Source organism: Cataglyphis hispanica, chromosome 14 (genome assembly GCF_021464435.1).
Source record: "Cataglyphis hispanica isolate Lineage 1 chromosome 14, ULB_Chis1_1.0, whole genome shotgun sequence".
Taxonomy (NCBI): Eukaryota; Metazoa; Arthropoda; class Insecta; order Hymenoptera; family Formicidae; genus Cataglyphis; species Cataglyphis hispanica.
This window is the reverse complement of record NC_065967.1, coordinates 5,928,767-5,956,041: the sequence shown is the minus strand read 5'-3', so window position 1 is coordinate 5,956,041 and position 27,275 is coordinate 5,928,767. Positions and strand designations below refer to the sequence as shown.

At 33.2% G+C, this 27,275-nt stretch overlaps 1 protein-coding gene across 7 annotated transcripts in view; it reads left to right on the top strand.

Annotated features, from left to right (window-relative positions):
* Window positions 1–27,275, top strand: part of LOC126854790 (LIM/homeobox protein Lhx5) — a 51,285-nt gene that overhangs the window by 11,842 nt on the left and 12,168 nt on the right. For 6 of the 7 annotated variants that reach the window (XM_050601855.1, XM_050601852.1, XM_050601854.1 and 3 more), the window contains 2 exons: window positions 1,115–1,304; window positions 24,180–24,412. In XM_050601855.1, coding sequence (XP_050457812.1) covers window positions 1,115–1,304; window positions 24,180–24,412 — 423 coding nt within the window. Of the gene's footprint in view, window positions 1–1,089; window positions 1,305–24,179; window positions 24,413–27,275 lie in introns of those variants that run through there. The other variant, XM_050601853.1, reaches the window with a different exon arrangement.

Sequence of the window (27,275 nt, the reverse complement as noted above, 5' to 3'; positions counted from 1 at the left end):
CTATTAATTTTTTTTTATTTTAACTTATCTCCTGCTTTAAATATACAAGAGAGTGAAATCTCTAAGAAACACGCGACTCTTTCGATATTAATCTCATTATCATAAAAACACAAATTCTTTTCCGCGCATTGGATGACTAGTTGCTACTTTACAGCGATTATCGCTGTCGCATCGTTATATTTTCATACCGTTTGATTGTGTCAACTAGATCGTATGGCGATTTAGCTGTTGATATACAAAAAAGGCCAGCACGCCTCGTTATGCACGCGCGTTCTTATAATGAAAGCGTTTAATCTTGTTTTTAAATAAAACATACGATACGTACGGAAGACTTCTGAATATTTCGATCTGCTCGCAATACGGTTAATAAACCATTTTAATATATATATATATTTTTTTTTATTTAAATCATTGCCAGGTTTACTTTGCGCCTGCATGTGATTTTAATTCGATTCATTAGCAGATAATTTCCTGTGTAATTCCGATTGCGTTTCCACTCTTACAATTACTCGACGCGTGTTTCGAATGATACGCAGAATTAATATTCATAAATAAATATATTGCGGTGAAAAAAAGAAAGATTTAATGTCTGCACTTCGATATATATTTGTCTTTCAACATTTTTTGGATATTTCCCAGCTGTAGGGGACATCAGAATTAAATTATCAAGAAGGAAAAAGGAAAAAGAAATTATCGAATATAAATGAAAATATCCACCATTTTGAATCGCGCGATACATTTGTGGTTATGTTAAATCGCGTAAAGCCGATGTTATGTGACACATTCGCATCGAAATATTCAACATTGCGCGCAGAACTAATATATAGTCGAGCTTTGCCCGGAACTAATGGCATAACGTTTATATCCGCCGGTTACATTAATAACCATGCGTTAATATTTCATTAAATTTCGATCGAAATTTTCGAGTCGAATCCCATCGGGTCGTTCGACGATGCGTAAAGTAATTCGCGTGCTTCTCGTCTGCGAAAGAGAAATAAAAGAATGAAAAAGAGAAAGAGAGAAAGGAGCGTGTTCTTGTACAGCGGAACTGAACGTCATGTTGTAAGGATCGCTACGGAGATGCGTATAATGTGTTCCCTTTTAATTTCAACAGGGAGACGCGGTCTGGCGATGCTCCTGTCATGTGCAGGATGCGAGAAACCGATAATGGATCAGTACCTGCTGAACGTTTTGGATCGTGCATGGCACGTCGAGTGCGTGCGCTGTTTCGACTGCAGAGCCGCGTTACAGGACAAATGCTTCTCGAGAGAGGCGAAGCTCTTCTGCAGGAACGACTTCTTCAGGTACGTGACCACACATGTGCGCTTTCAATTCGATCCATGCGAAAGAAAGCTTTCTCGACTTGTTTTAATAAAATATCCAGATAATTAGTTTAGAAAAATTTTGTCCTAATTAACAAATGGGAGGAAAATAAATTTTAATAAATAAATAGTAAATAAATAATATATAATAAAATAAATACAATATAATTAAAAATAATAAAATAAATATTATATAATTAAAATAATAAAATAAATGGTGTATAATAAAATAAATAATATATAATTAAAAATAATAAAATAAATAATATTTAAATAATAAATAATATATAATCAAAAATAATATAAATAATATATAATTTAAGAAAATAAAATAAATAGTATATAATTAAAAATAATAAAATAAATAATATTTAAATAATAAATAATATATAATTAAAAAAATAAAATAAATAGTATATAATTAAAAATAATAAAATATATAATATTTAAATAATAAATAATATATAATGAAAAATAATATATAATTAAAAAAAATAAAATAAATAGTATATAATTAAATATTTTAATAAAATTGTTTACTGGTACACACAATGTATATTTCTGATGCAGATAAATGAGGATTAACGATTGTAAAGATTGATTGAAATATCTTTCCATTAAATTGATACTCTTTTCTTGAAATAATCTCATAAATTCGTTTGCGATAGCTATATTAGACGATTGTATTGATTAATTATTATTGCAAATAACACAAATTATTATCATTGAGTGGTATTAGTTATACCGCACATATAATTGGAGCTCATATTATAGTATCTCTCATAATCTGCATGCATATGCATGCATCGATGAATATGAATGCGTCGACTGTCACATTCTGTTATTTATTATAACCAGAAATATATCTTTAAAAATGCGATTCACGCTGTTTTTTATTATATATGATATTTCATAAATGTCATAATTGTACAATAAAAATATGATAAGAAGCTCTCGGAGAAAATGTGCGGTTCTTTTTTTTCCCCCCCCGCTTCAAACTTCCGCGAAAGTTTGATCGATCAAGCGATGTCGCAACTTCTTCTCGTCTCTTCGCGAAGAATCTTTTCGAATATTTAACCGTCATCCCGCTTACGATTCATCGACGTTGAATTACGTGTTGAAACAGTCGATGTTTTTACGCGATTACATGACGGACTCGCGCGATTTGAGAAAAAGATCGAATCGCACGATTGACGGAATACGAGCCTTGACATATTCTCGCTGAACGCGACGAAGCCGTTGTTTCCCTCGATTTCCCATGATTTTAAAAATCAAAATCGCTCGTTGTTGGTGATAATAGATCGCGTCACGTGCGAAAACTTGCAAAGCCACGCGCATATTCACGTATTTTATTAGTCAAACACGAAGGGCAAGTGTTCGGTGAATTTCGAACACGCTTTCGAGAGACGACACGAGACCGAGAAACTATTCGAAACGCGCGGATTATCGTATTTTTACCCTAATTCAGAAAACGGATTAGACTCTCCGCTTGGAAGAGAGGAAAAATCCATCCTGGCGATTTGAATTAATGATCGTCGCGTATAAGAGCGATTTATATAATTAAATTTTATAATTATTTAAATTTTATTTTATATTATTTAAATTATATAATTAAATAATCGCAACATGGACGATGATTAATTCAGGCATTCGTAAAGTAAACTGCATTTAACGGGATTTTTATATAATTGCTATAAAATTAACAAGAAGGTATAATCACTCGATATATTGTTGTCGCAATTCTGTGTTAAAATCGCAAAAATGCTGAGTAAATATTTTCTTACGTGCGTTTTTAATTTATTAATATATTATTTCATTTATTGATTTATTAATATATATTAATTCATTAATTTATAAATGTTCGTAATAGGAATGTATTATTTATAAAAGATTTTTTTATCATGAGTCATATCATTATCTATTATTAATATTATTTATAATTCTCCATTATTGAGTCATTATTAGCGTCAATTATTAGCGTCATTATTATTAATATTTAATTATTGCTATTATTACACTATTGCTATTATTTGTAAAAGCATTTTTTTTACGAGTTATATTATTATCTATTATTAATATTATTTATACTGCTCCTTCTCGCATATTAATAATTATTAGCGCTATTATTATTTTATTATTGCTATTATTTCACTATTGCTATTATTTGTAAAACAGACATTTTTTATCACGAGTTATATTATTATCTATTATTAATATTATTTATATTCTTCATTTTTTATTATTGTTAATTATTAGCGCTATTATTATTAATATTTTATTATTATTATTATTATTATTATTATTTTAATTATTATTTTATTGCTATTATTTGTAAAACAGGCATGTTTATTACCTTCGAATTATATTTATTATCAATATATATTATTTATTATCAATATATATTATTAATATTTCATTTCCATTTATCACAATAAATAAATAAATAAGTATTATTTATACTTCCCATTCTCGATTATAGATAATTATTATTAATGTTTTATCATTGCATAATTTCTGTAAAAATTATATTTGTCAAACTAATTAAAATAGTTCTACATATAAATCATAGCGTGCTAAATCGCAGTAAAATATCCTTTTCTTAGCCAATTGAAAATCCAAGAAATTGATACATCCTTATTATTCGTAATGCGATGTCGCTATGGATGTTCTCTACGGTTCTCTTGTAGGTGGCGAACTATAATATCCGCATATTGATTATAGTCAAGACGAAAAATGGCGAGTCCGCGCGCCACAACACTGTGGCGAATTCAATTTCGCGGCGGCATTTTTCTGCGGAAGCTCGGGGGCGCGTAGATCGTTTGCAAACAAAATCGTCGTGTTCTCCGGGCGGCTCCGAGGAGTGGTTTCACTCGTTTCTTTCGTTACTTCTGGAAGTGATGAACGATCGCCTTTGTAACCGGAGGAACCGTGCCGGAGTGCGGAATGGCGCGGGGGTAAGGGGTGAAAGCGGGGGCGGGGAGGAGCGCCTTTGATAGGAACGGAACGAACGTACGAATGTATAACGAGCGTGTCGTATACCTTGCGAGGCAACTATTTTGCATCTCGATGAAAAATTCATTAGCCGTGTCGATACCGATCGACGTTGCGGTGAAAAAAAAATGTATAATATTACGCGATTTTCTTTCTTTCGCTAATTCGTTAATCGTTAACGACTTCGCACGCTCGTCCATCATTACGAAGTTCAATGCAATTAGAATCGGATAATCGAACAGCCGTGATTAGAAATGTAAATAGAAAAAAAATGTTTTTTTTTTTTTCATAAGAAATGATTTCTTTTGTGAAAAAAAACAAGCTTCGTTTTTTTTTGTTTTGTTTTTTCTTTTTTTAATATTTAATATCTTTATATTTTGATTACTGCAAATTGATTTTTTATTATTTTTAACTTTTTAGATGATAGATTTGAATTAACTATTATTATTTTAAATGTAGCTTGTATTTCAATTGGTTATATAGTTATGCATCTAATTGAAAAATTTATAAGAATTATGTCGAATTCGATGTAATTTGATGATAAATGTCTCATTAATCCATTAAAATTATTTTGAAAAAAATAAGTCAAAAATATAAATAAAAAAATAAATTAAATATATAAAACTATTTTTTTATTACGTTAACAAGGAAAAAAATATAAATAATATATTTTAAAAAATAATGAAAAAAAGAAACAAAATTGGTTTTTTTTTAATGAAAAAAATAACCTTTTTTTCAACTGCTTTTTCTATTAAATAAAAAAAAAACCAGTTTTTTTACATCTCTAGAATTAAATTAGATGTAATAACGATTTAGAGCGATATTAAATTCGCAGACGCAATGTTTAATTAGAATAACGACAGGAGATTCGATTTACGAAATTGTAGTACGCGAAAAATGTCATTCAATTGAGATCCTGATCAATTAAATTTCCTCTCTGTCCCTGCCAAAGCGCTGACAAAGCGCGGAAAAATATATTCAGCTGGTCGAAAGCGCGCTCTCGAATCCATGTAACACCTCCGGGAGGTCCTCGTCTCCATAAGGCATAGGAAACGGTTATACGTGCGGTTATGGTAACCGGTCCCTCTACGAGTCGCAGCAAGGTCCTTAAAGGTCGATAATGGCCCGTGGCGCGACGGGGCCCTTCGGGGCCCCGATCAAAAGGACCGGTGTCCCCGTTTCGACGCCGTGCGCCGGGCCATCGACCGCGGCGAAAATTATTGCCTTAAAATACGGCTCACCATCGCCGAAATGATGATGAAAACATTAACGGCGGGGCCCCGCGCTTGTGTCACCCGCATGCGGTCGCAATAATCCAGAGGGGGCGGGGGAGGACGGCGATGCCGTTGTAGCTGCTGCTGCTCGGTCGTCGTGGTTTTCGCCGATTTCTTGGCGCGGACAGCTTCGAAAATTAATGAATGAATAATTCAATGGTCGACGACAAGGTTGCGCAAGCCGGCGGCGATTCCACACGCCGCTTATCGATTCGTTAATTGTGGCACACTCGCGGAAAGTCTCGGCCGGCTGTTTGTGAAAGCGCGAAATTACGCTCGTCGTGCTTTTTCAGTTTCCCGATAACAGATTTATCGCCGCATTTCGTTAACGGCGTTCTTTTTGAATTTTTCTTTTTTTGTTTTTTTTTTTTAATCCCTGGAATGGTTATAAGTCACCTTATTCCGGAGTCTGATGTCAAACTATTAATCTATTTGAGAAGGAGATTAATTGTGTTGAAGGACATTAATGTTATTATGTTATTATTATTAATATTATTATATTAATATTAATATTATATTTAATATTAGAGATATCATATTTAAAAACTATTAAATATAAGAGATATTATATTTAATATCTCTTTCAGATTATCATTATGTCCCGTTCATCAATATCTGACATTTATCATTTTTCACATTATTATTTATATCAATATATCTGATATTATATTGCTATTCAAATTTGAATAATAATATCAGTGACATTTTATTTTTTTAATGACTGGATTTTTGTTGTGATTAATTTTTTAATTAATAAATCCTTTAGTATTTAGAATTTAGTTAGATAAATTAACTTTTATTAACTGAAAATTCGAATATAGATAATACTATTTTGATTTTTTTTTTAAATTTTTTAATTACTCATGTTTTGCGAATGATGCTTTTAAATTTATTCGCTTTATCGTTTCAACTAGCGAACTCTTTAACCATAAAGATCCGATTTAGATTGTATCGAGTTGAAGTTTTTATGTTAAGACAAAAATAAATAAAGGGAGCCTCTCGCTGATAATTCATCGATATCGCCGATGTCGATGATTGTCTGGATCGCTAGGTGCGTTACAATATTAAGGTAGAGTGCGCGACGCAATTAATATATTTTTCTTTCCCCTTAACGAAGCAACGCGTCGATTGAATGAAAAGTCGACTCGTGGAGTCCAGTTTGCCTCGGGGACGCGATGTTACTTTACGTAACGGCGTCGGTAACCGATGGAAATATTGCGCAGGCGGGATTAGTGTTTTACGAGAGTGCTAAATAACGCGCAGTGGGATGCAACTTTGCAGCACTTGCGAATCTTTTTCTTCTCGCTGGTCGTGGTATACGAACCATTGTCGCGATTTCGCAGTGTTGTCTGCTCACTCTCGCAAAATTTGTTTCCTCGCTAAAAAAATATGCCGCTTAAAACTTTCTTGCTAAATATTTGACACATAATGTGTTAATTGAACTGAAATATTAAGTTATTAAAAGAACTGGAGAGAAGTGTAAAAATAACACAATGTGTAAATTATTTTTACACAAATTTTACACAACAGATATGTTTTGCATTATTAGGATTTATCTAAAGTTTTAGAAAAAGAATCTTGATTTTATTCCATGATAGGAGTGAGGTGAATGATTATTTATAATATTTTTCCAAGTCAGTTTTATCATTAAAAATATATTGATTTTAGACAAAATTTATTTTAGATTACTATGAAGTTTGCATTCATTTTTTGTTGAAATATTAACATAAAATTAGTGTCATCATTTGACATATCCATATTATGTTAAATTAACATGCGAGAAATTGAAAAAATCGAGTTCTTTAAAAATGGAATAAGAAATTAGGAACTAGATAAAAAAATTCGAATTTTTGAATAAGAAACTTTTTTGGTTAGGTTACGTTAGGTTATGTTAGGTAATTTTGGTAATTTTGAAAGATAGTGCCATTTTCTTCGAACAAAAGATGGTATGGGAATTAAATTAATTTTATTTACTGGATCAGTAATCAATTTCAATGGATGTGAATGAGCTGATTACTATTTCGCATTTGTTTAATCAATTGAGTTCGAATACTTTACGTACGAAAAGCGGTTAATTTTGATTTTTATAATTTAATGATATTTTTTTTTATTCTTAGTTTCACAAAAGTTAGAAGAAAATTCTCTCAAGCATAATTAAACCGTTGTTATTTTTGTTACTTTGTGAACCAGAAGTGAGAATAACACGAGACGTGGAATCTAATACCTAATTTTAGTAAATTTGATGCTCATTTTTCAAAGCCATGCATCAGATTAATAAATAAGCATCAAAATTAGATTTTTGCTACAAATTTTCGAAAATGGACATTCTGAGTAATTAATGGAGTAAAAAATCCATTCTTAAAGAAGTAAAAAACAATTTTTTCCCTAACGTTTTTGTTTTTCTACTACCCTTTTAATCTCTACATGCGATATACATATGTTAAATTTAAGTCAAATTTTTCAACAATGTAGTAAAATTCAATGTTGCAACGAATGCAATGAATAACGAGATTCTTTTAAACTAAGTAATAATTTTTTCTCAAAAATTGTTGTTTAAATATAAAAATTTTGTTAATTATCCCCCAATATGTAATTGTCTTCATTTTTCATTTAGCTAGAAATCCTGCTAGAAATTAGTTAGAATGTTAGAAACAATAATTGGTATTTAAACCTCGATTTTATGAAAAATTATTTTGTACGGAACTTTGAATTTTTATAGAAATTGCTGGAAACTCTATTCTAGATAAAAGAATCAGACATGAGTTTTCTTGATTTATTCTACTTTTTATTTATAGAGATTACTTGTCAAAATAATTTTTATATTCCTCACTTTTATCGGTATTATAAAAAGTCGCGGTCTATATATTCTCGGATAGTTCAAGTAGGATCATATAATCGAGCGAGATTTTTCGTGGCAAAGGGCGCCGACGTGGCAGGCCCATTGTCCCTCCGCTCGATTCTCAGCTCCGGCAGGAATGGACCCACCGAAACACAAACGTGGAAACATTATAAATGCGGCGTGACGCCTGTTACGAGTCGTAGGAGAAGTTTGTTGGGCGTGACGGAGCCGGCGCGATCGCAGAGTCGACGTACATCCATGGACAGGAGGGTGAGGGGAGAGATAGGTAGAAGGGAAGGTGCAGCTCTCTCTCTCTCTCTCTCTCTCTCTCTCTCTCGTTTCCAGGAAGGCCCGGCATCGCGATGCGTACACGCGTTTACGTATGCGCCCGTTTTTTGCCAACTACCAACTCTTGCGTCACACCGGGCCCTTCTTATTTCGCGATTAGCATGAATCCGCTCGTGCGTATTCATAAACAGCTGAGAGAATGATTAGTCACTCGTATGAATAAGATTAAGTCGTTCCCGGTATTGTTTCTTCGTCTCGCGGTACTTGGAAATATTTAAGGAACTATTTATGCGGTAACAAAAGTGAAACATCGTCGAATGTTTTGCGGGCGAGCTAATGTATACAGGATGAGCCTTTTTAAACTTGACAGGGAAATTTTTTTTTAAATATGCAATTTACAAGAAAACTTGTCAAATAAAAGTTGTATGATCTAGAGAGGAATGTACAAGTGACCTTGACTTGACCTTGAGACGTTTATTTAAGGTCAAATGAAGGTCAACTTAATATTTTGGAAATTCCTATTTTTTTATTACTTTTTCAGATTGAACGAATCCAAATAAATATCTTTGGTATCTCGATAATTTTTATACAGAGTGTCAAAAATACATAATTTTAAGGAACAAAACAATTATTTTTTTTTAAACGTAAAACAAGGAAGATAAATGTCAAATATTTGCCTATTAAGATTAAAAAGACTCACCCTGTATAATAATAGATCTAACAACAAGATTCTAAGCTACAAAAATTATAGTGGTTTACAGCTGTAAAGTGTGTCACGTTGGTGATGAATGCCTGGCCTGATTGGACCAACCGCATTCTTGCAAGGAAAATATCCTGGAATACAGTCGGAATATTCCGGTAACGCAAATCTAACTCAAGTAATGCTTAAGTAATACCATATAATCGTCGGCAACGAACTTGGCAATGTGCGGCGAAATAAAGTCACGGTGAGACTAGATAAAGGAGGGAGGAAGAGAGCGAGAGAAGACGAGGAAAAACCAATGGAACGATTCGAATCCATTTAGTATGCTTCGATAACGAGCCGGTTGAAGAAAAAAAAAAAAGGAAAAAACAAAAACCCATGGAATAATAATATATAATTGACAGGACTATAATAAAGCTAAATGCAATCCGTTACCGCGATTATAAACCTCGAGAAAGATGCGGCGGTGGAGAGTAAAAAAAGGAAAAGGGAAAAAGCGATTATACGAAGGCGGGAAGGCACGAACGAGGAATGGCCTAAATTCGAAGAGACCCTTTATCGCCTCTGCCTCTGGAATTTTATGCAGAGGTCCACCTTTCTTTTTTCTCTTCTCTCTCTCTCTCTCTTTTTTTTTACCGCGTTACGCGCCCCGTTAAAACGAGACACACGAGCCACATTTCGCAGTAGCTTGGCGTGGAGAGGTTATGAATGCGAGTCCTCTTTATGCGCGCAAACAGATGAGGAACTCGAGTTACTTCCGGTAAGAATTCTAGGAATGTTATTTTAGAGACGAGCATAATTGTATTGTGTATTTTAAATTCTATATTTCCTCTCTTTTTCGCTATAACTGTGTGTGTGATACGATTTATTTAAAAAATATTTAATAAAAAAAAAATTGAGATTGTATAAATATATTCTATGTATTTACAATATTATATTATTTTTCTAACATAGAGATTAATATTATTCTGCATGAAATAAATGATTTTTTCATCGAGCTATGAAAACATGATACTCCACATTGTTTGGTTGGATGAAGCTTTTAATTGAGCTTCGTCGTTATTTCTTGAAAGTTGTAACGTACACTTGTGAATGTATCCTCTCGCAACTCTCGTCGCGTCAACGAGAAACTTTCCACACAGGCTGAATGACATTATCTTCGTTCCGAAGCAAGGAACTGCTCTTATGCGTGGAAACTAGATCTGGAGCAGACAACAACGCACTTCTTATTTCATGTAATTCCGTTTCGTCTCAATAAATGCAATTGTGCATTTTGATTATTGTAAGTTCCTTTGATACGTGGTCACGATCGCAATTGTCGATATTTCACGGATTAATATTCGCCAGCGACAAGTAGTCACGCGAAATATCTCGCCAATTCAGCTGATGAAAATTCGACGGGTCTTCACGATTTGATCCCCGTAATCGTGATTACGCGGAAAAATGCTTTTTTGAAGAAATAAAAAAAAAACCGCCGTGGAAGAGCGCCATGCGTTAATTGGATTCCGCTAATTAAGTTTCATTTATTCTCGCGGATAAATTTTCGCATCGCGAGATATCGATGCAGGGTCGTGGCAAAAAAATTGGAAGACCAAAGTCGAGGGGCTGATTTTTTGTTGACAATTTTAAGGCAGAAATGATATTAAGATTTTTCATCGTCCGAAAGAAATTGTATGAGATGGAAGTTTTTTTAATATTTTGGAGTCAACTCGGAAAAAATCTTTTTTTTTTTTTTTCTAAGTTAATCGAATTATTTAATCATTAATTTAGTAAAAAATTGATAATAAAATATTATTTATGTGCATATATATACACAGAGGGTGGCTTCATAATTTTAAATGAAACCTCCTAAAATGTTACATATTTAGATTCTATGGGAAAAAAAAACAAGTAAATGTATTAGAAATATTTCTTTGAATAATGCTTTTATCAAAAGTTATAGGCATTTAAACTTTTAACGATTTCATTTGATTAGACTCAACTGACAGCTTGCATTCGAAATGAAAACAAAAACGATCTTAGAGTAAACGATCTTGATATTAAACAGAGAAACATAAATACATACACATTTATTGGGAAACGTAAATACAGATTTATGTATTTAGTTAGTTTTGCTGATTTTAAGCGTATAGGTATACTTACTGTCGCGATTTCGAAAATTAGAATTTCGCAGGTTACGCAGTTAATGAGCGGATTAGTCGAATGAATGAAACGTAAGCATCTAAGATAATGAGATATAAATAGATAGAGAGATTTATTCTATCTTGGGATTAAATCTGCGCTAAAGCGGATTATAGATTATGCACAAAGTAAATACAACATAGCTGACAACTTAATATAATTGTAGGCTCCCTCCCTCCCTCCCTCCCTCCCTCCCCTCCCTCCCTCCCTCCCTCCCTCCCTTCCTCCCTCCCTCTCTCTCTCTCTCTCTCTCTCTCTCTCTCTCTCTCTCTCTTTCTTTTTTAAAATTAGGTTCAAGCGAATTATTTTGATCGTGTGAATCGCGATAGGGATGTTTAGTGATTATTAAATAGATATATATTGACATTTTTAGATTCTTGCGAAAAAAAACAATACTTGATTTAAAAAATATATAATTTTATTTATCAGCTTTATAATGTGTTAGTTTTGTAACATCATAAAAAAACCAAGTCTTAAGATGATAAGGCATCGTGAGATGATAATGATAAGTGTCTTCTATGCATGTTTTGTTTATAATACATGCTCTCTTTGCGCGCCTGAAGAGATATATATATATATAATACATTCATTTAATTTTTCTTAAGATAATTTCTTAATTTAATTTAAAATAATTTATTAATAATTTTTTTTTTTTTTTTTTTTGATACATGATTCTCGTGTCTAAATCATAAGATATATAATAAAATATTACATAAAAATATTGATTATAATAAATTAATTTATATTTATATTAATATATATATATATATATATATATATATTTATATTAGCTAATATTTATTATATTGAGAGCTTTTATATATCAATAATTATTAATTACTTTCATTATTAAAATTTTCTCTACACTATGCTAATAATATTTGACTGGATACACAAGAAATAACTTCGATTTTAAATCTTCTCGATAATCAATTTTAATTTTGACAACTCCTTAAGCAAAGGGACTGCATTGCATAAAAATACAGATTGTCCAAAAAACGGATCCCCTGGTGTCCCTAGCAAATCCCCCGATGTCCGAAACACAGTGTCTCTCGTGTCTTCCTGAAGCGTCGCACCCTCTTCTTTTTTTTTTTCTTTATATATATATATATATATATATATATATATATATATATATATACAATCGCACGAAGATTAACTCTGTCGAGGACAAGCCGGCTTTAACTGGCGGCGAGTCGACACAACGCGAAACCGAAAATAAACGCGCAGTGCAGCGCGAAGCAGCGCGGATAATCTTCTGCAAATACAACGCGCGAGGAGAAATAAAAGCGCGTGCCATGCATACATAACACGAGACATTTCATCGTGCCCGCGTTGCGCCGCGGGCACCGATATTTCAAGATACGATGTATATATATATATATATATATATATATATATATATATATATTTCTTTCTCTATTTTTTTCCTCTTCTTTTCCCCTTTTCCCCTCCTCTTTAATCGCCCTTCGGCGTACGCTATCTAACGTACGACAGCAGCAACGGGAAAGAGGGATCACCGGGAGGGACAGCGCGATATAAATTTGCTCGACAACGCAGAACAGACAAGTAATCCTTTCACATATAAAGTAAGATCTTTACTCTTTCTCTCTCTCTCTCTCTCTTTTTTATTTATAATTTTTATTATAGTGTATACGTTGCTAAATTATTCTTCCAATTATTTATGTTATTATTACATACTTGTTGTGAGAAGAAGAGAGAGAGAGAGAGAGAGAGACAGAATCTTTCGATATGTAATTTCTATCAATAAAATATTTTTTATGTCTTTTCCATAAGAAGTTTATTAATTTTTATGAAATTTCTTTTATGAATTTGTGCATATAAGAGAGGTCTTTTATGATCTTATATCAATTATATTATAAAGTCGATAATTGAAATTGTATTTTTAAAATTGATTATTTTTGCATCTTTCTCGGGAGATTCCAGGAATGCGAATATATTTATCTAGAAATTAAAAGTAAAAAAATTAAAATTAAAGGTAAAGTAAAATAGTAATAGTATAATAAGTAATGATAATTAAAGATAATATAATTAAAGGTAAAATAAAATAGTATAATAAATAAAAATAATAAATTAAAATAATAAAAAAGCAGAAACTTTGACAAAAAAACTCGGCAAAATACTATTTTTATAGTATTTAATACTATTTTATATAATACTATTTAACTCCCCTATTTTACTCCCACAAAAATGAATTTTTATTTATTACTCAGCCATTAATTACTCAGAACGTCCATTTTCAAAAATTGATAGCAAAAATCTAATTTTGATGCTTATTTATTAATGCAGGCTTTAAAAAATGAGCATCAAATTTATTAAAATTAGATATCAGATTCCATGACCTGTGTTATATTCTCACTTCTGGTCTACAAAATAACAGTTAATTACGCTTGGAAGAGTTTTCTTCTAATTTTTCTCAAATTTTAAAAATAAAGAACCAAAAAATACCGTTGAATTATAAAAATCAAAATTAATCTGTTTTAAAATATTCGAACTCAACCGATTAAGCAAATGCGAAGTAATAATCAGCTGATTTGTGAGCCACGTTCATTGAAATTGATTACTGACCCAGTAAACAAAATTAATTTAATTTTCATACCATTTTTTATTCGAAGAAAAAACTGGCACTATCTTTCAAATTACCAAAAAACAGTTTTTTACTAAAAAATACCATTTTTTTTTTTTTTACTTCATCTCTTCATTCTCAAAAAATTCATTTCTTTAATCTCCTATATCCATCTAATATTCACCAGACATTCCTATCGTGATTCGCAGGGTTCAAAATAATTTCTCGTAACGCGAGAGAGACGGAGAATAATAAAGGAGCCTTCCTCGAGCGTTTCGTCCTAGAACCGTCCGTGGTGCATCCATGGGACGGCGCACCGCGTCCGTCCATCTGTCCGTCTGTCCATCCGCGGTATCACACGGCGCGCGTACTGTCGGGTCCGTGGCAAATCGCGCCCCGGGCACACCCCCTTCTCTTTTTTCCCATCCCGCCTGTCCTATATTTCTTGCTCCGTGCCGGAATTCCAACCCGGGCCCTTTACGCTCTCGCCTTCTTTTAAGGGAGCCCTCCTCGGTTTCTCCTCGCCACTCTCTCCCGCCTCTCGGGAGTTTCGTTTCTCTTTCTCTTTCTCTTTCTCTCCCCGCCCTAATACATACGCGTGGGACCACGTAAGCCTTTCTATTAATGATTTTTACGGCCTGTCTTCTTTTTTGGGGGGGATGGATTCTCCTTTTTTTTTTCATCCCGACGAGGACGAACCTGTCTTCTTCTGGGAGAGGAAAAAGGAAAGAGGAACAAAGATTCAGCATAGAAATAGCCCTCGAAGCGCATCGCCAAGCTGCACCTGCAGAAGTCGTGGCACGGTCGCGCGGTTAATTACTATGATCAATTAAATAATTCCTCTAATTAGGCGGAGCTGCGGAACGTAATGACAACACCGTCGTTGTCCTCCTCTCTCACCTCTTCGCGTCGTCGTCGCGAGAGTCGAGAGATCATCTCTCGCGCAGCTTCTGCGATGATAGTTTTGTTGTTCGGATCGCGAGCGAGCGTTCTCACTCGGACAGCTTGATGGATAGTTCGGCGAGAAAGAGTGGTCGGATGATTACAGGACGCTCCCGCCGAGCGGGGCGTCTCGTAATCACGCGATCCATGTCGTCCGTGTTGATCGATAAGGGGCGATACACCCTTCACCTTCGCGTGGAAAACTGCTCGCTCTTATTATCAATCCGGATCGCCATCGATCGGCGATAATCAATAAATTCGAAGATTTCCGCGATGATCTGTCAGGGGCGAGATAGGTATAGGAATCTTTTATCCTTGCAAAAAATGTACGATTTTTCTGGCTCAATATAATTTTTTATAAATAAGAGCATCTTGCACTTTCTTAAGATTAACACATCAAAAAAAATGTACTAAATACAATATAAGAAATTTTTTTTTTTTATTTAAAAGAAATTATTTAATCAAATACTTGTAAAGGAATTAATTATTTCAATCAAGCAGCAAATATATTCGAATTAGTGAAATATATATATAAAACTAAAGCAAAGTATGCTTTTATTTGTAATAAAAAAAATTGTTTTTTATATTTATTATACTTATCTTTATTATAAATTACTTTCTTTAAAAGACATTTTTCAATTTTTATCTGCTTATTTCAAAAACACAGATTTTCTTTATTTTAATAAATAATTTCTTATCTTTAAATATAATTTTTTTTTATATTAATATTTTAAATAACGTCTTTTAAAAATTAAAATTGTTATTACACGCAAGTAATAATTTATTTAATGTAACAAAACATTTTTGGAAAGTATATATCTCTACGTAAAAAAAGTCAATATTAACAAAATATATCTAGTCGATTAAAAAAAAATTTAATTTTTAGTTAAAAAAAAATTTTAGTGAGAAAAATTTAAGACCAATATGTCTAATATTACTTTTTTTTAATTAGTTTCTTGTCTTACTTGTTCTTACGATTAAAGTGTATCGATAATAAAGATATTCAGAAATTTTTACTCGAAATATTCTAAACCTTTTTGATCGAATGGTGACATTTACTGATGATCGATACTTGCCGATCGCTCGGTGTCGCGATGACTGGTCCGAGCGGGAATGCGGTTCGTGAAACGTTCGACGCGAAAATAATTATGCAACGACGATGATAATGAACGATTCTTTGCATACTGTTGTTTTCTACAGAACGATATGAGCCGTACGACGCTTGCGTTGCAAAACGGCATGCCGATAACGGCAATCATTCGTTGCTTTTTTTTTCACGGTTGTCATTATTATATATATTTTACATATATATACATATTTTCAAAATGCAATTTTTTTAGGTTTTTCGCCGGAACTATTTCTAAAACCTATCAGGAACTATAGAACTATTTGGGGTGCAAATAGAACTCTCTATAAAACTTTCGATTTTTGAAAATGCGGTGCTAACTTCACACCGGCGTCATTATTCACATATCTTAAGATGATTTTTCCCTACATTTTATAAGAAAGTGATTTCAAGAATATTTCTATTTATATTTTCTGTTTGTATTGTAGTTGATATATAAATTCAATGCTTAAAGAAGTTTAAAGTATTTATCAAAATTTAATATTTTTCATATTTCATATAGAGTGTTCGAGTAAGACCAATGAAACTTCAGGGTCTTATAAGAAGCTGAATTTGGAGCAAAAAAGTTCTGTAGATCTGGAAATGCTTTGTTAAAAAGTTATAGTTAATAAACTCTCTGTAAATAATTAGTTACAATCAAAATTTAATAAATTATAATTTTTTAACGAAGCCTTTCTGGACTCACGTTTATGGAAATTTTTTTTTTTTTTCAAATTCAATTTCCTATAAGATTCTAAATTTCATTGACCTAACCTGGAACACATTTATATTATTATTTTTTTTAAATTATTAATATTATAATTATTATTAAATTATATGTATATGTATACATATTTATATGCACATTGCTGGAAAATTTGGCTTAAATTTGACATTTATCGCACGCTTCAAACAATCTACACAAATTTTTCTGTTAATTAAAAATAATATGGCTATTAAACAGTGATATTAACACTATGTTAATATTTCCATATAAAATGAATTCAAATTCTATAATAATTTGAAATAAATATCGTGTGAGAAATCAACATATTTTTAAAATTAATTTGGAAAAAAGTTATTGGCGATCTGTAGTCACTCTCATACCTATTGCGGAAATAAAATCAACATTTCTTTCTATAAATTTTGACAGATAAATCCTGTCACTAATAATATGAAACATACTTGCTGTGTGTAAAACTGAAAATATATGCGCTTTGTATTATTCTTACACCTTTTTTTCAGTTGTTCTAATAATCTAACATTTGAGTTCAATTAATATATGAAATTAACACATAAATGTGTTAAATATCCGAACGCAAAAATTTTACCCGTCATATTCTTTTCACAAGAAGACACAGAATTTTCCAACAGCGCACACATACATACGCAGTAAATTTTTACGCGAGAAGTAATTTCGAGTTGCGTTGGAAGAGGTGTCTACTCTTATGAGAGATCCCGGTCCCCACGAGGAGAGAGAGAGAGAGAGAGAGAGAGAGAGAGAGAGAGAGAGAGAGAGAGAGAGAGAGAGAGAGAGAGGGAGAGAGAGTTGGAGGGCTCGAGCACGCGATGGACGATGAAATCCCGACGTGGGCAATTCGCGGCGCAAATACGCGAATACAATGTTGCAGACACGTGCAGCACAACCTTTGATATTCACCGACGGTGCGCGAGCGACCGGGCTCCACCTAGACAGGAGAAAGAGAGAGCTGCCTCTTTGAGGTACGCGACGCGTTTTCCGTCTACGACTTTCTCCCCTCTCCTCCTCTCTCTCTCTCTCTCTCTTTCTCTTTTTCTCTCTCTCTCTCTCTCTCTCTCTCTCTCTTTCTCCTCTTTCGCGAGGTGCACGTCAACCGCGGGACGTAAAATATTTCAGAGACGGTAAAGACTGCGGTGGGAAACGCGCTCTCGCGGTATGCAAAACGGGTATATACGCACGGTTAAAAAGAAGCTGCGCGTTGCGTTAGTATCTTTAGGGTGCGACTGAGAGTGTGATGAATAATTATTGATCCGTCAATGGCGTCACGCGTGCTTGAGATCTATCCGTCTGTTAAATGGCGATGGTGTCGAATTACCGGTTGCGCGAGACGCGGCGGCGCGATCATAATTAATATTGAAACGAATCGCGAGAAAACTCATTAAGATCGAATGAACATTTTCCATTAAAAAAGAAATTTGCACATTGCTTCTTTATAATTTTATTTTTCTCCCTTTATAATATCAGTAATTTTTTTTTAGAAAAATTCAAAATTTCATAAAAAATGTACTCTTCAAATCTATTCTCATCAAATTCAATACCAATCATCTTTTAATGATATTCTATTCATTTAAAAATATTTAGTCCGTTATCTCAAAATTTACGGAAGTTAGAACAACCACATTCTTTTGTGCAGATATCTCAAAATTTGTGGTAGTTAGAGCGTGCACAGACTTTTATTGAAAAATTCAAAATTTTATAAAAAAATAAACCCTTTTACCAATTCTCATCAAATTCAATACCAATCATCTTTTAATGATATTCTATTCATTTAAAAATATTTAGCCCGTTATCTCAAAATTTGCGGCAGTTAAAACAACCACGTTCTTTTTGTGCCGATATCTCAAAATTTGTGGAAGTTAGAGCGTGCACAGACATTTATTGAAAAATTCAAAATTTTATAAAAAATAAACCCTTTTATCAATTCTCATCAAATTCAATACCAATCATCCTTTAATGATATTCTATTCATATAAAAATATTTAGCCCGTTATCTCAAAATTTGCGGCAGTTAGAACAACCACGTTCTTTTGTGCCGATATCTCAAAATTTGTGAAAGGTAGAGCGTGCACAGACATTTATTGAAAAATTCAAAATTTTATAAAAAATAAACCCTTTCATCTATTCTCATCAAATTCAATACCAATCATCCTTTAATGATATTCTATTCGTATAAAAATATTTAGCCCGTTATCTCAAAATTTGCGGCAGTTAAAACAACCACGTTCTTTTTGTGCCGATATCTCAAAATTTGTGGTAGTTAGAGCGTGCACAGACATTTATTGAGAAATTCAAAATTTTATAAAAAATAAACCCTTTTATCAATTCTCATCAAATTCAATACCAATCATCCTTTAATGATATTCTATTCATATAAAAATATTTAGCCCGTTATCTCAAAATTTGCGGCAGTTAGAACAACCACGTTCTTTTGTGCCAATATCTCAAAATTTGTGAAAGTTAGAGCGTGCACAGACATTTATTGAAAAATTCAAAATTTCATAAAAAAATGAACCCTTTCACCAATTCTCATCAAATTCAATACCAATCATCTTTTAATGATATTCTATTCATTTAAAAATATTTAGTCCGTTATCTCAAAATTTACGGAAGTTAGAACAACCACATTCTTTTTGTGTCCATACACACATACATACACACATACGGACATTTTGTAAAAATATGTTTTTTCGACGTTTTAGAACATTCTGAACACATTGGCATCAATATTTGAAAAAAAAAATTTTACAAAAACAAAGCTTCCTCTACGATGAAGCGAAAAGAGTGCGATAAAACGTGTTTATTATCACAATCGTCACTCGCGAAAGATTTTAATAATTAACTCAATTAGCCCGCACTTTAATTCGTTACTCGCGTAATTTTCCTGTCTATCGGCTAAAATATTTAATTTCCATTAAAGGTAAATTATCAAATGCCCTTTGGGGAAGTCGATGTGTCGCACGTATGATTCTACTAAAATTTTTATCCTACTCCAAACTTGTCAAATTAATTCGCACCGTAGAAAAATCCCATTGTTGATTTAAATTATACGTTGTATCGCGCGAGACGAAAATCGAGCATTGTTCATCCGCGGAGAATTAACGGTGCGTTAAACGCTTAAACAATTACGTCGGTTTACAGAGATTTAACAATTCATGCGATTCATGAATTCGTTAATATCGATTAAAAGGACACGTCGAGCCGTGTTGCGTTCGAGATCCCTCGTCGCTTGCAATTTTTGCTTTTCCACGCGGCGGCGAGAAACCACCTTGCATTCCCGTCGGCGTCCACGGTAATAAAGTCGCCGGCGAATTGGGTCGCGCTTGTGATACGCGCTGCTGTCCGACGAACTGTCAATGAGAGGGAGATCCCGCGGGGATTTATTGTGCGTTAAAACGCACGTCGATACGCACGCCTACGACCATCAGGTGTACACACCGAGAACAATTAGGCTAACAATGACACTTTCAAGTGGCGTCCGGATCACGGACGCTTGCCGACATGTTGTGTGTTTTCTATTGCTTTACGAGTGCTCTTTATGGTTGATGGCATGATAGTAATGCGTTACTGAAATAATGACGCATTGCTGGAAATATAATCTAAATTTTGTTTCGAGAAGTAATGAAAAGAGATGTGATTAAAAAAAATTGTAATTAAAAGATATTAAGAATATATATAATATATTTATATATCAGATATTTATCATTTAAAAAATAATTCTATAAATTTTCTTGAATAAAGATTTTAAAAAACCGAGTTTTTTTTTTGAAAAAAAAAAAAAAATGGGATAAGAAAGTAAAAAATAGGAAATTTTCGAAAATGAAGATTCTGAGTAATTAATGGGATAAAAAATTCATTTTTGGCGGAGTGAAAAACAGTTTTTTGGCGAGTTTTTTTTAGCCAAAGTTTCTGTTTTTTTTACTACCCTTTTAATCTCTATTTTTAAATATTCTTTTCAATGCATTTTTAAAACAATAAAATGCAAAAATATACTAAAAATACACTAAAAGCAATTAGTAGTTTTGAAATCTAAACTTATTTGTGGCGTTTAAAACTCACAAAAGATTACATATTCAAATTAAGATATAAAATAATCAGAAAAGAAGAATATCAAATAATAAAAGAAAAATATGAAATAATAATAAAAGAAATTTATTTTTTAATTAAATAAAAAGATACATATATAAATATTAGAATATAATAAAACAAGAAAAAGAATTTTATATTTATAACACATTTTGGCGTTTTTCTATTCGAAAAATAATACTTATCTCTTATGCTGCTTTTAATCTTAACTTTTTTATTTGTACTGTTAATGATATAAATTACAAAGTATCGAAAACTATAAGTCGATAAATATTGCCCTACCGAATTGCTAATAATAAGCGATTTCTTCATCTTTCCGATCTACCATCCGCGTTTAGCTTGTTTATTATTGGCGAAACGGTGTCGGGAGAAAGGATCGATTGAGACGTTCGTTCTTCCGAACACGCCAGCCCTAAGGGCCTTGGCTAATTGCTATAATTAATTGCGCGATTGCTATAGTTAGATTGATCTGGATTGCCAGTTAGAAGAGTGTAGCTTCTGCCTTCTGTAATGATACACTTACAAAGACGTATTGGCTCGACGATTGTTCCGGTTTGATTCACGAACTATCACGCGCCACCCGGAAGAGAATTGCTTACGTTCCTTTCTTTATTAATTTAATTTTATCGCATTACATTCTAATCTTTTAATTAAATTTTATAATTTCAAAATTTTATTATTACTTAATATATCCGTGATTGTAATCAGATATTATATGTGACCATGCAATATAATAATTTTTAAATTTTACACAATTGTATTTTTCTAAAAATATTTTATAAAATATTTATGTTTAATTTTAGGGTATAATTTTCCGATTTTATTCTACAATTTTATAATGTTTCAAAATAATTTTCTTATTTTATAATATAATTTTGCAATTTTTCCTTATATATATATATATATATATATATATATATATATATAATTTTATAAATTATAAATAAATAGATAAAATTAAATTAAATATTATTATACTGTATAATAATTTCGAAATTTTAAGATTCAATGTGTCTCTGTCATTACATATAATCATATATTATATATAGTATAACTTCATACAATATAATTTGTTAATTTTAGAATTTTACACAATCATATTTTTCTAAACATATTTTATAAAATTATTTAATTTTAATATATAATTGTTCGATTTAATTCTACAATTTTAGAATATAATTTCATAATTCTCTTCTTATATATAAAGCTTCTTTGTAGTTGCGATTGTAATACCTTTACGATTTAAGTTCGCGATGTGACGCAACGGCGAGATAGAAGAACGTTTAACGAGAGATCAGCGAGACGTTTTGAAAAAAAAAGAAAGCGAAGCGCTTAACGATTCAACGAGGAAAAAAAAAGATCGGACGAACCCGCGGTGCGTTTTTTACGACACGGTAGGGCCTTCGACTCTCTTTATGCCGGATCGGAGGCATTAAACCGCCATCTCTTTAAAAGCGCCGTATTTCTTTCATCGGCGTTTGCGGTCCGACTGCGTCACAAATATAGAACTTGTAATTTTTTCACATTCGATGAGCACTGCTGCTCTAATATTAACTCCGGTAGTCGGCCATACGTTTATCGAATGCATGGTGCGTATTATCTACTAGTATTACTTTCACAGATAAGAGCAACTTTTTGATATATCGCTTCGGAATTTTGCGGATTAAATTAAGAAGGATGGTGGTGGACCGCACTTTGCCATTTTTCGAGAGAAGTCTGTTATCGAGCCGCGAAATATGAGATCCGTGGTCAGGAAAAATTGTCGAGAGCTCTGCTCGTCGTACGTGTGATAATAACACGTTGCGTGGCGATGCTCGCGGTTTAATGATTAAGGGTTCGCGTTAACGTGCCACGATGAAATTACAACGTCGCGCCGTGTAATGCGCCTTCGCGTGAAAAAAATGTGAAAAATCACGAAATCGGGTATATTTATGACGAGACTCTCTCATGGCACCTTCTACACTTAATAACCAATCTTCCCTGACAATTTTATATCGGGGTCTCGCTAAAACTTCCATGAGTCCCTCTCACAAAGAAATTGGAAAATTAAATAGGATTATAGTCTAGCTAGTTTGAAATTTGCTTCGCGCAAATTCCGGTGTAATGCGAACTCACAGCTGACACCGATGACAAGCGACGTTTCGATCTCACCTTTAATTTATTATGAAATTTTGTAACGCTTTTAATCTTGTTAACATGCTATCAAATTGAAGTTTGCAATTTAATAGAATCGTTAATGTTGTTGCTAATATAATAATTTATTTATTTTTTTAGATGTGAATTTCGAGATGTAAATAGAAAAAAATAAGCTTCGCTTTTTTTCAAAATTTTGATTTCTTTTCAGATATTTAATATCTTTATTTTTGATTACTGCGATTTTTCATTATTTCTAATTTTTTTGATGAATTAATCATTATTATTTTAAATGCAGCTCGCACTCCAATTAGCTATATATATATAGTTATGCATTTAATTGAAAATTATTCAAATCATGTGTGTGTGTGTGTGTGTGTGTGTGGAGTTTAATAGAATTTATTGCAAGTCTCATTAATTTATTAAATTATTGTCGAAAAAAAATAAATATTAATAACTAAAAATAAACTAAAAATATATACTATAAACTATACTAATAAACTAAAAACTAAAAAATTTATTTTTCTTATTATGTTAACAAAAAATATGCAGAAAAATAATATCCGATTAAAAAAATAATGAAAAAAAAATCTGTTCTTTTTTTAATAAAAAAGAAATTTTTAATTGTATTTTTTTTATTAAAAAAAAAAATGGTTTTTTTACATCTCTATCTCTACTGACGAGATTTTATTATTTTTGTATTTTATATTTTTGGTATATTTATATGAGATATTTATAGAATTAATAGAATTTCTCTAAAATAATTTAATTAAAAGGACCTCTGAACAGAATTTCTCTAAACTAATTTAATTAAAAGCCTCTCTTAATAGAATTTCTCTAAAATAATTTTTTCAAGAGAGAAACTCGCACGCCTTTGTAATGCAAGAATAAGCACTTCAGATATACCCACGCGCTTATTATATTCCCTTTCATCAACTCGCCAGCAATAAATCTGAATTATGTTCTTCTAGGCGGTACGGCACCAAGTGCGGCGGTTGTCTTCAAGGTATAAACCCGCAGGACCTCGTGAGGAAAGCGAGAGACAAGGTTTTCCACCTGAATTGCTTCACCTGCCTAGTGTGTCGGAAACAGATGAGCACCGGCGAGGAGCTCTATGTCCTGGACGACAACAAGTTTGTCTGCAAGCAGGACTACCTGTCGGGCAAACCGCTGCCGGACACGCATCACGTGCACGGTCATCACGGTGAGTCGCTTAAAAAAAAGCTCATCCCCCTTCGATACATTTTCCGATTAATTTGCGAAACAAAATCAGCTTGGATTCCATTGTATCGATATTTAAATCTTGCATAAAATGCAGTTAAAATTTTAAACTTATATTATTGTGTTGAGGGATTAAATTATAATGATGTTAAAATAATTAAGTTAATTTTTTTATTTATAATAATAAAAATTATGTAATAATTATTAATTAATATGTATATTAATAATAGAATTATTAATTAATGTATATTAATAATATAATTATTTATTAATATGTATATTAATAATTATAATAATAATTATTAATTAATATAATAATAAAAATGTTTATTTATAATAATAAAAATAATAAAAATAGTAAATAATAAAATGATAAAAATAATAACAATGATAAAAATAATAATTTAATAATAATTTAATAATAATTATATTTAATAATAATTTAATAATTTAATAATTTTGTTTTTTATTAATGATAATAAAAATAATAATAACTCTCGGAATACCGAATAGAAAGTAAAATTAGTTTAACGGAAAGAGAGGTACTTCCAAATATCACGGTTCATCTGTGCACTCTCCACTTTGTTTATAAATCGATTTGTTGCGGGATTTAAATTCAAAATTCAAAAATATCCAGAGAATTCCCATGTGATATCCGTGTCTTTGCTGTTATCAATCGATATCGTGACTAATCGGTGCTGTATCTGATTGCCAATGATCGATGACACAATTGCGATGTTCGCGGAATACTTAACTTGATGATTGACAGTACACGGATGAATAATTTCTGAATTTCTTGGACTTCTTTCTTTGGATTTCTTTTCCTGAACTTTATAGTAATTTGACATAAATTGTCTGTAAACTCAACATCTGTCTTTTCAACGATAAAGTTAATGTAGAAAAAAAATTATTGACAATCTCACTCTTATTATTAAAAATTCTTATTAAAAATAATTTGTAGATTAACATTTTTTTTCTATAAATTATTTTTACATTATTTTTTTTCAGTCGTTTTAATAATTTAATATATGAATTCGATTAACGCAACAGCGAGATATGAAATTAATCTATGAATGTGTTAAATATTTTTTGACAGGAAAACTTTTAACCGACACATTTTTCAACAGGACAAACTCTCCAACTGTGTAAGGCTTGAGTTTCGATGTTTCGCGGCCTAAATACGTCGCGCGAGCTCGCTGCTACGTCGCGATTTCGACGTGGCACGTGGCTGTCAGCGGCACGCGGCCGATCGATCGCGACACGAAAATTCGCGCGAAATCGCATTTAGCACACGCTCGGCCTCAGCATACCAGCCGCGCAAACAAAGTCAACGCACAATCGCCTTCCATTATATCGATCTCCGCCGTAGCTGTCACCGGAACGACGGCGGTGTCCAGAGAGAACGGTGAGAGGAGAGAAGGGGCGCATTATCGCGACAGCACCTCCTCGCACGCTCCCCCTCGGGGTCTCTCGCGCTCGATCCCGGGCGCGTTTTACGATCGCCTCCGTCGTTTCCGTTCCCGGCTGCCGATAAATAATTTTATCCATCGCTCGCGAGAAAGAGAGAGAGAGAGAGAGAGAGAGAGAGAAGATCCGATCGTAAATTATCGCGCTAGCTCGCCGATCTCCAAGCCGAGAAGCAGCGCGTTCCGATTATTTTAAAGTTCTTCGGAGAAGTGATGCCCGTTTGAAACGGAAAAGAATATTTGTGTTATAAATATGCGAACACCTGAACTTGTCTTAAACGATGATGTGAAAGAAAGGTGTGCGTAACAAGAGATATTAAAATTAAATAAATTATTAAAAAATATATTGATATTTTCATTACTCATAGTCATAGATTAAAATCAAATGAATATCTCATGAATTCTTAAAAACGAACAACGGCAAGATGACGGAGTGCATGAGAATTTCGGGATTTATTTTTTCGAGCGGCCAGGTCGAGGGGGTCACAGTTCAACGCGCACGCCGCCACAGATTTCACGGAGTCAGGATCAGTCTAAAAAAAAAAAAAAAATAAAAAGGACCGGTGGATAGAGAGAAGAGTGGGCAGGTTTTCACGGGGGTTTCTACCCTGAGAGAGAGAGAGAGAGAGAGAGAGAGAGAGAGAGAGAGAGAGAGAGAGAGAGAGAGAGAGATAAAGCGGCAAGCTGTGAAAACAGCCAGGCGCGTATGCCACCGTGAACCACCGGCCAAAAAGAGAGAGAGAGAGAGAGAGAGACGGCGGGCCGGGTCGGTTTCACGAGGGCCTCCACTCGTATATAAGCCGTGAAACGAAAACCGAAAGGTCGTTAGGCAGGGGGCGAACCTTTTGTCGCTCCGTTGCCGACGCCGAAACCGCAAAACTCCCCGACAACCCGTTTCTTCTCTCTCTCTTTCTCTCTCTCTCTCTTTCTCTCTCTCCTCTCTCCCGTCCGATCGCCTTTTTCTTTCGAGGAGGCCTCGGTGCTCGGGGCCGCCGCGGCTCTGTGTTCGCCTGTGTACGTGAGACAATGTCGTGGGACAGCCAGATGCGAGAGAGAGAGAGAGAGAGAGAGAGCGCCGCGAAAATGATTTACGCCTCGGCCGCGGCCGATTTGGCCCGCCGACTCCGTCGTCGATGAGAGAGTTTCGCGTTGCCTTTCGCGTCGTCATCGTCGTCGATCGTTGGTCGGGTTGTTGGCGTCATAAGGTGGCCCCTGGTGCGCATACCTGCGGATCCAGGAGCGGATCCGCCGTCGCGTCAAGTGTCACCTCGAAATGGCGCCTTCGCCGAAGGATTTTCGTGATTTCTCGACGGTGAGATTTCGCGGAAAGGGAATCAGCGGTTGGGAGGAAATAAAGGAAAAACACCGGCACCTTTAATA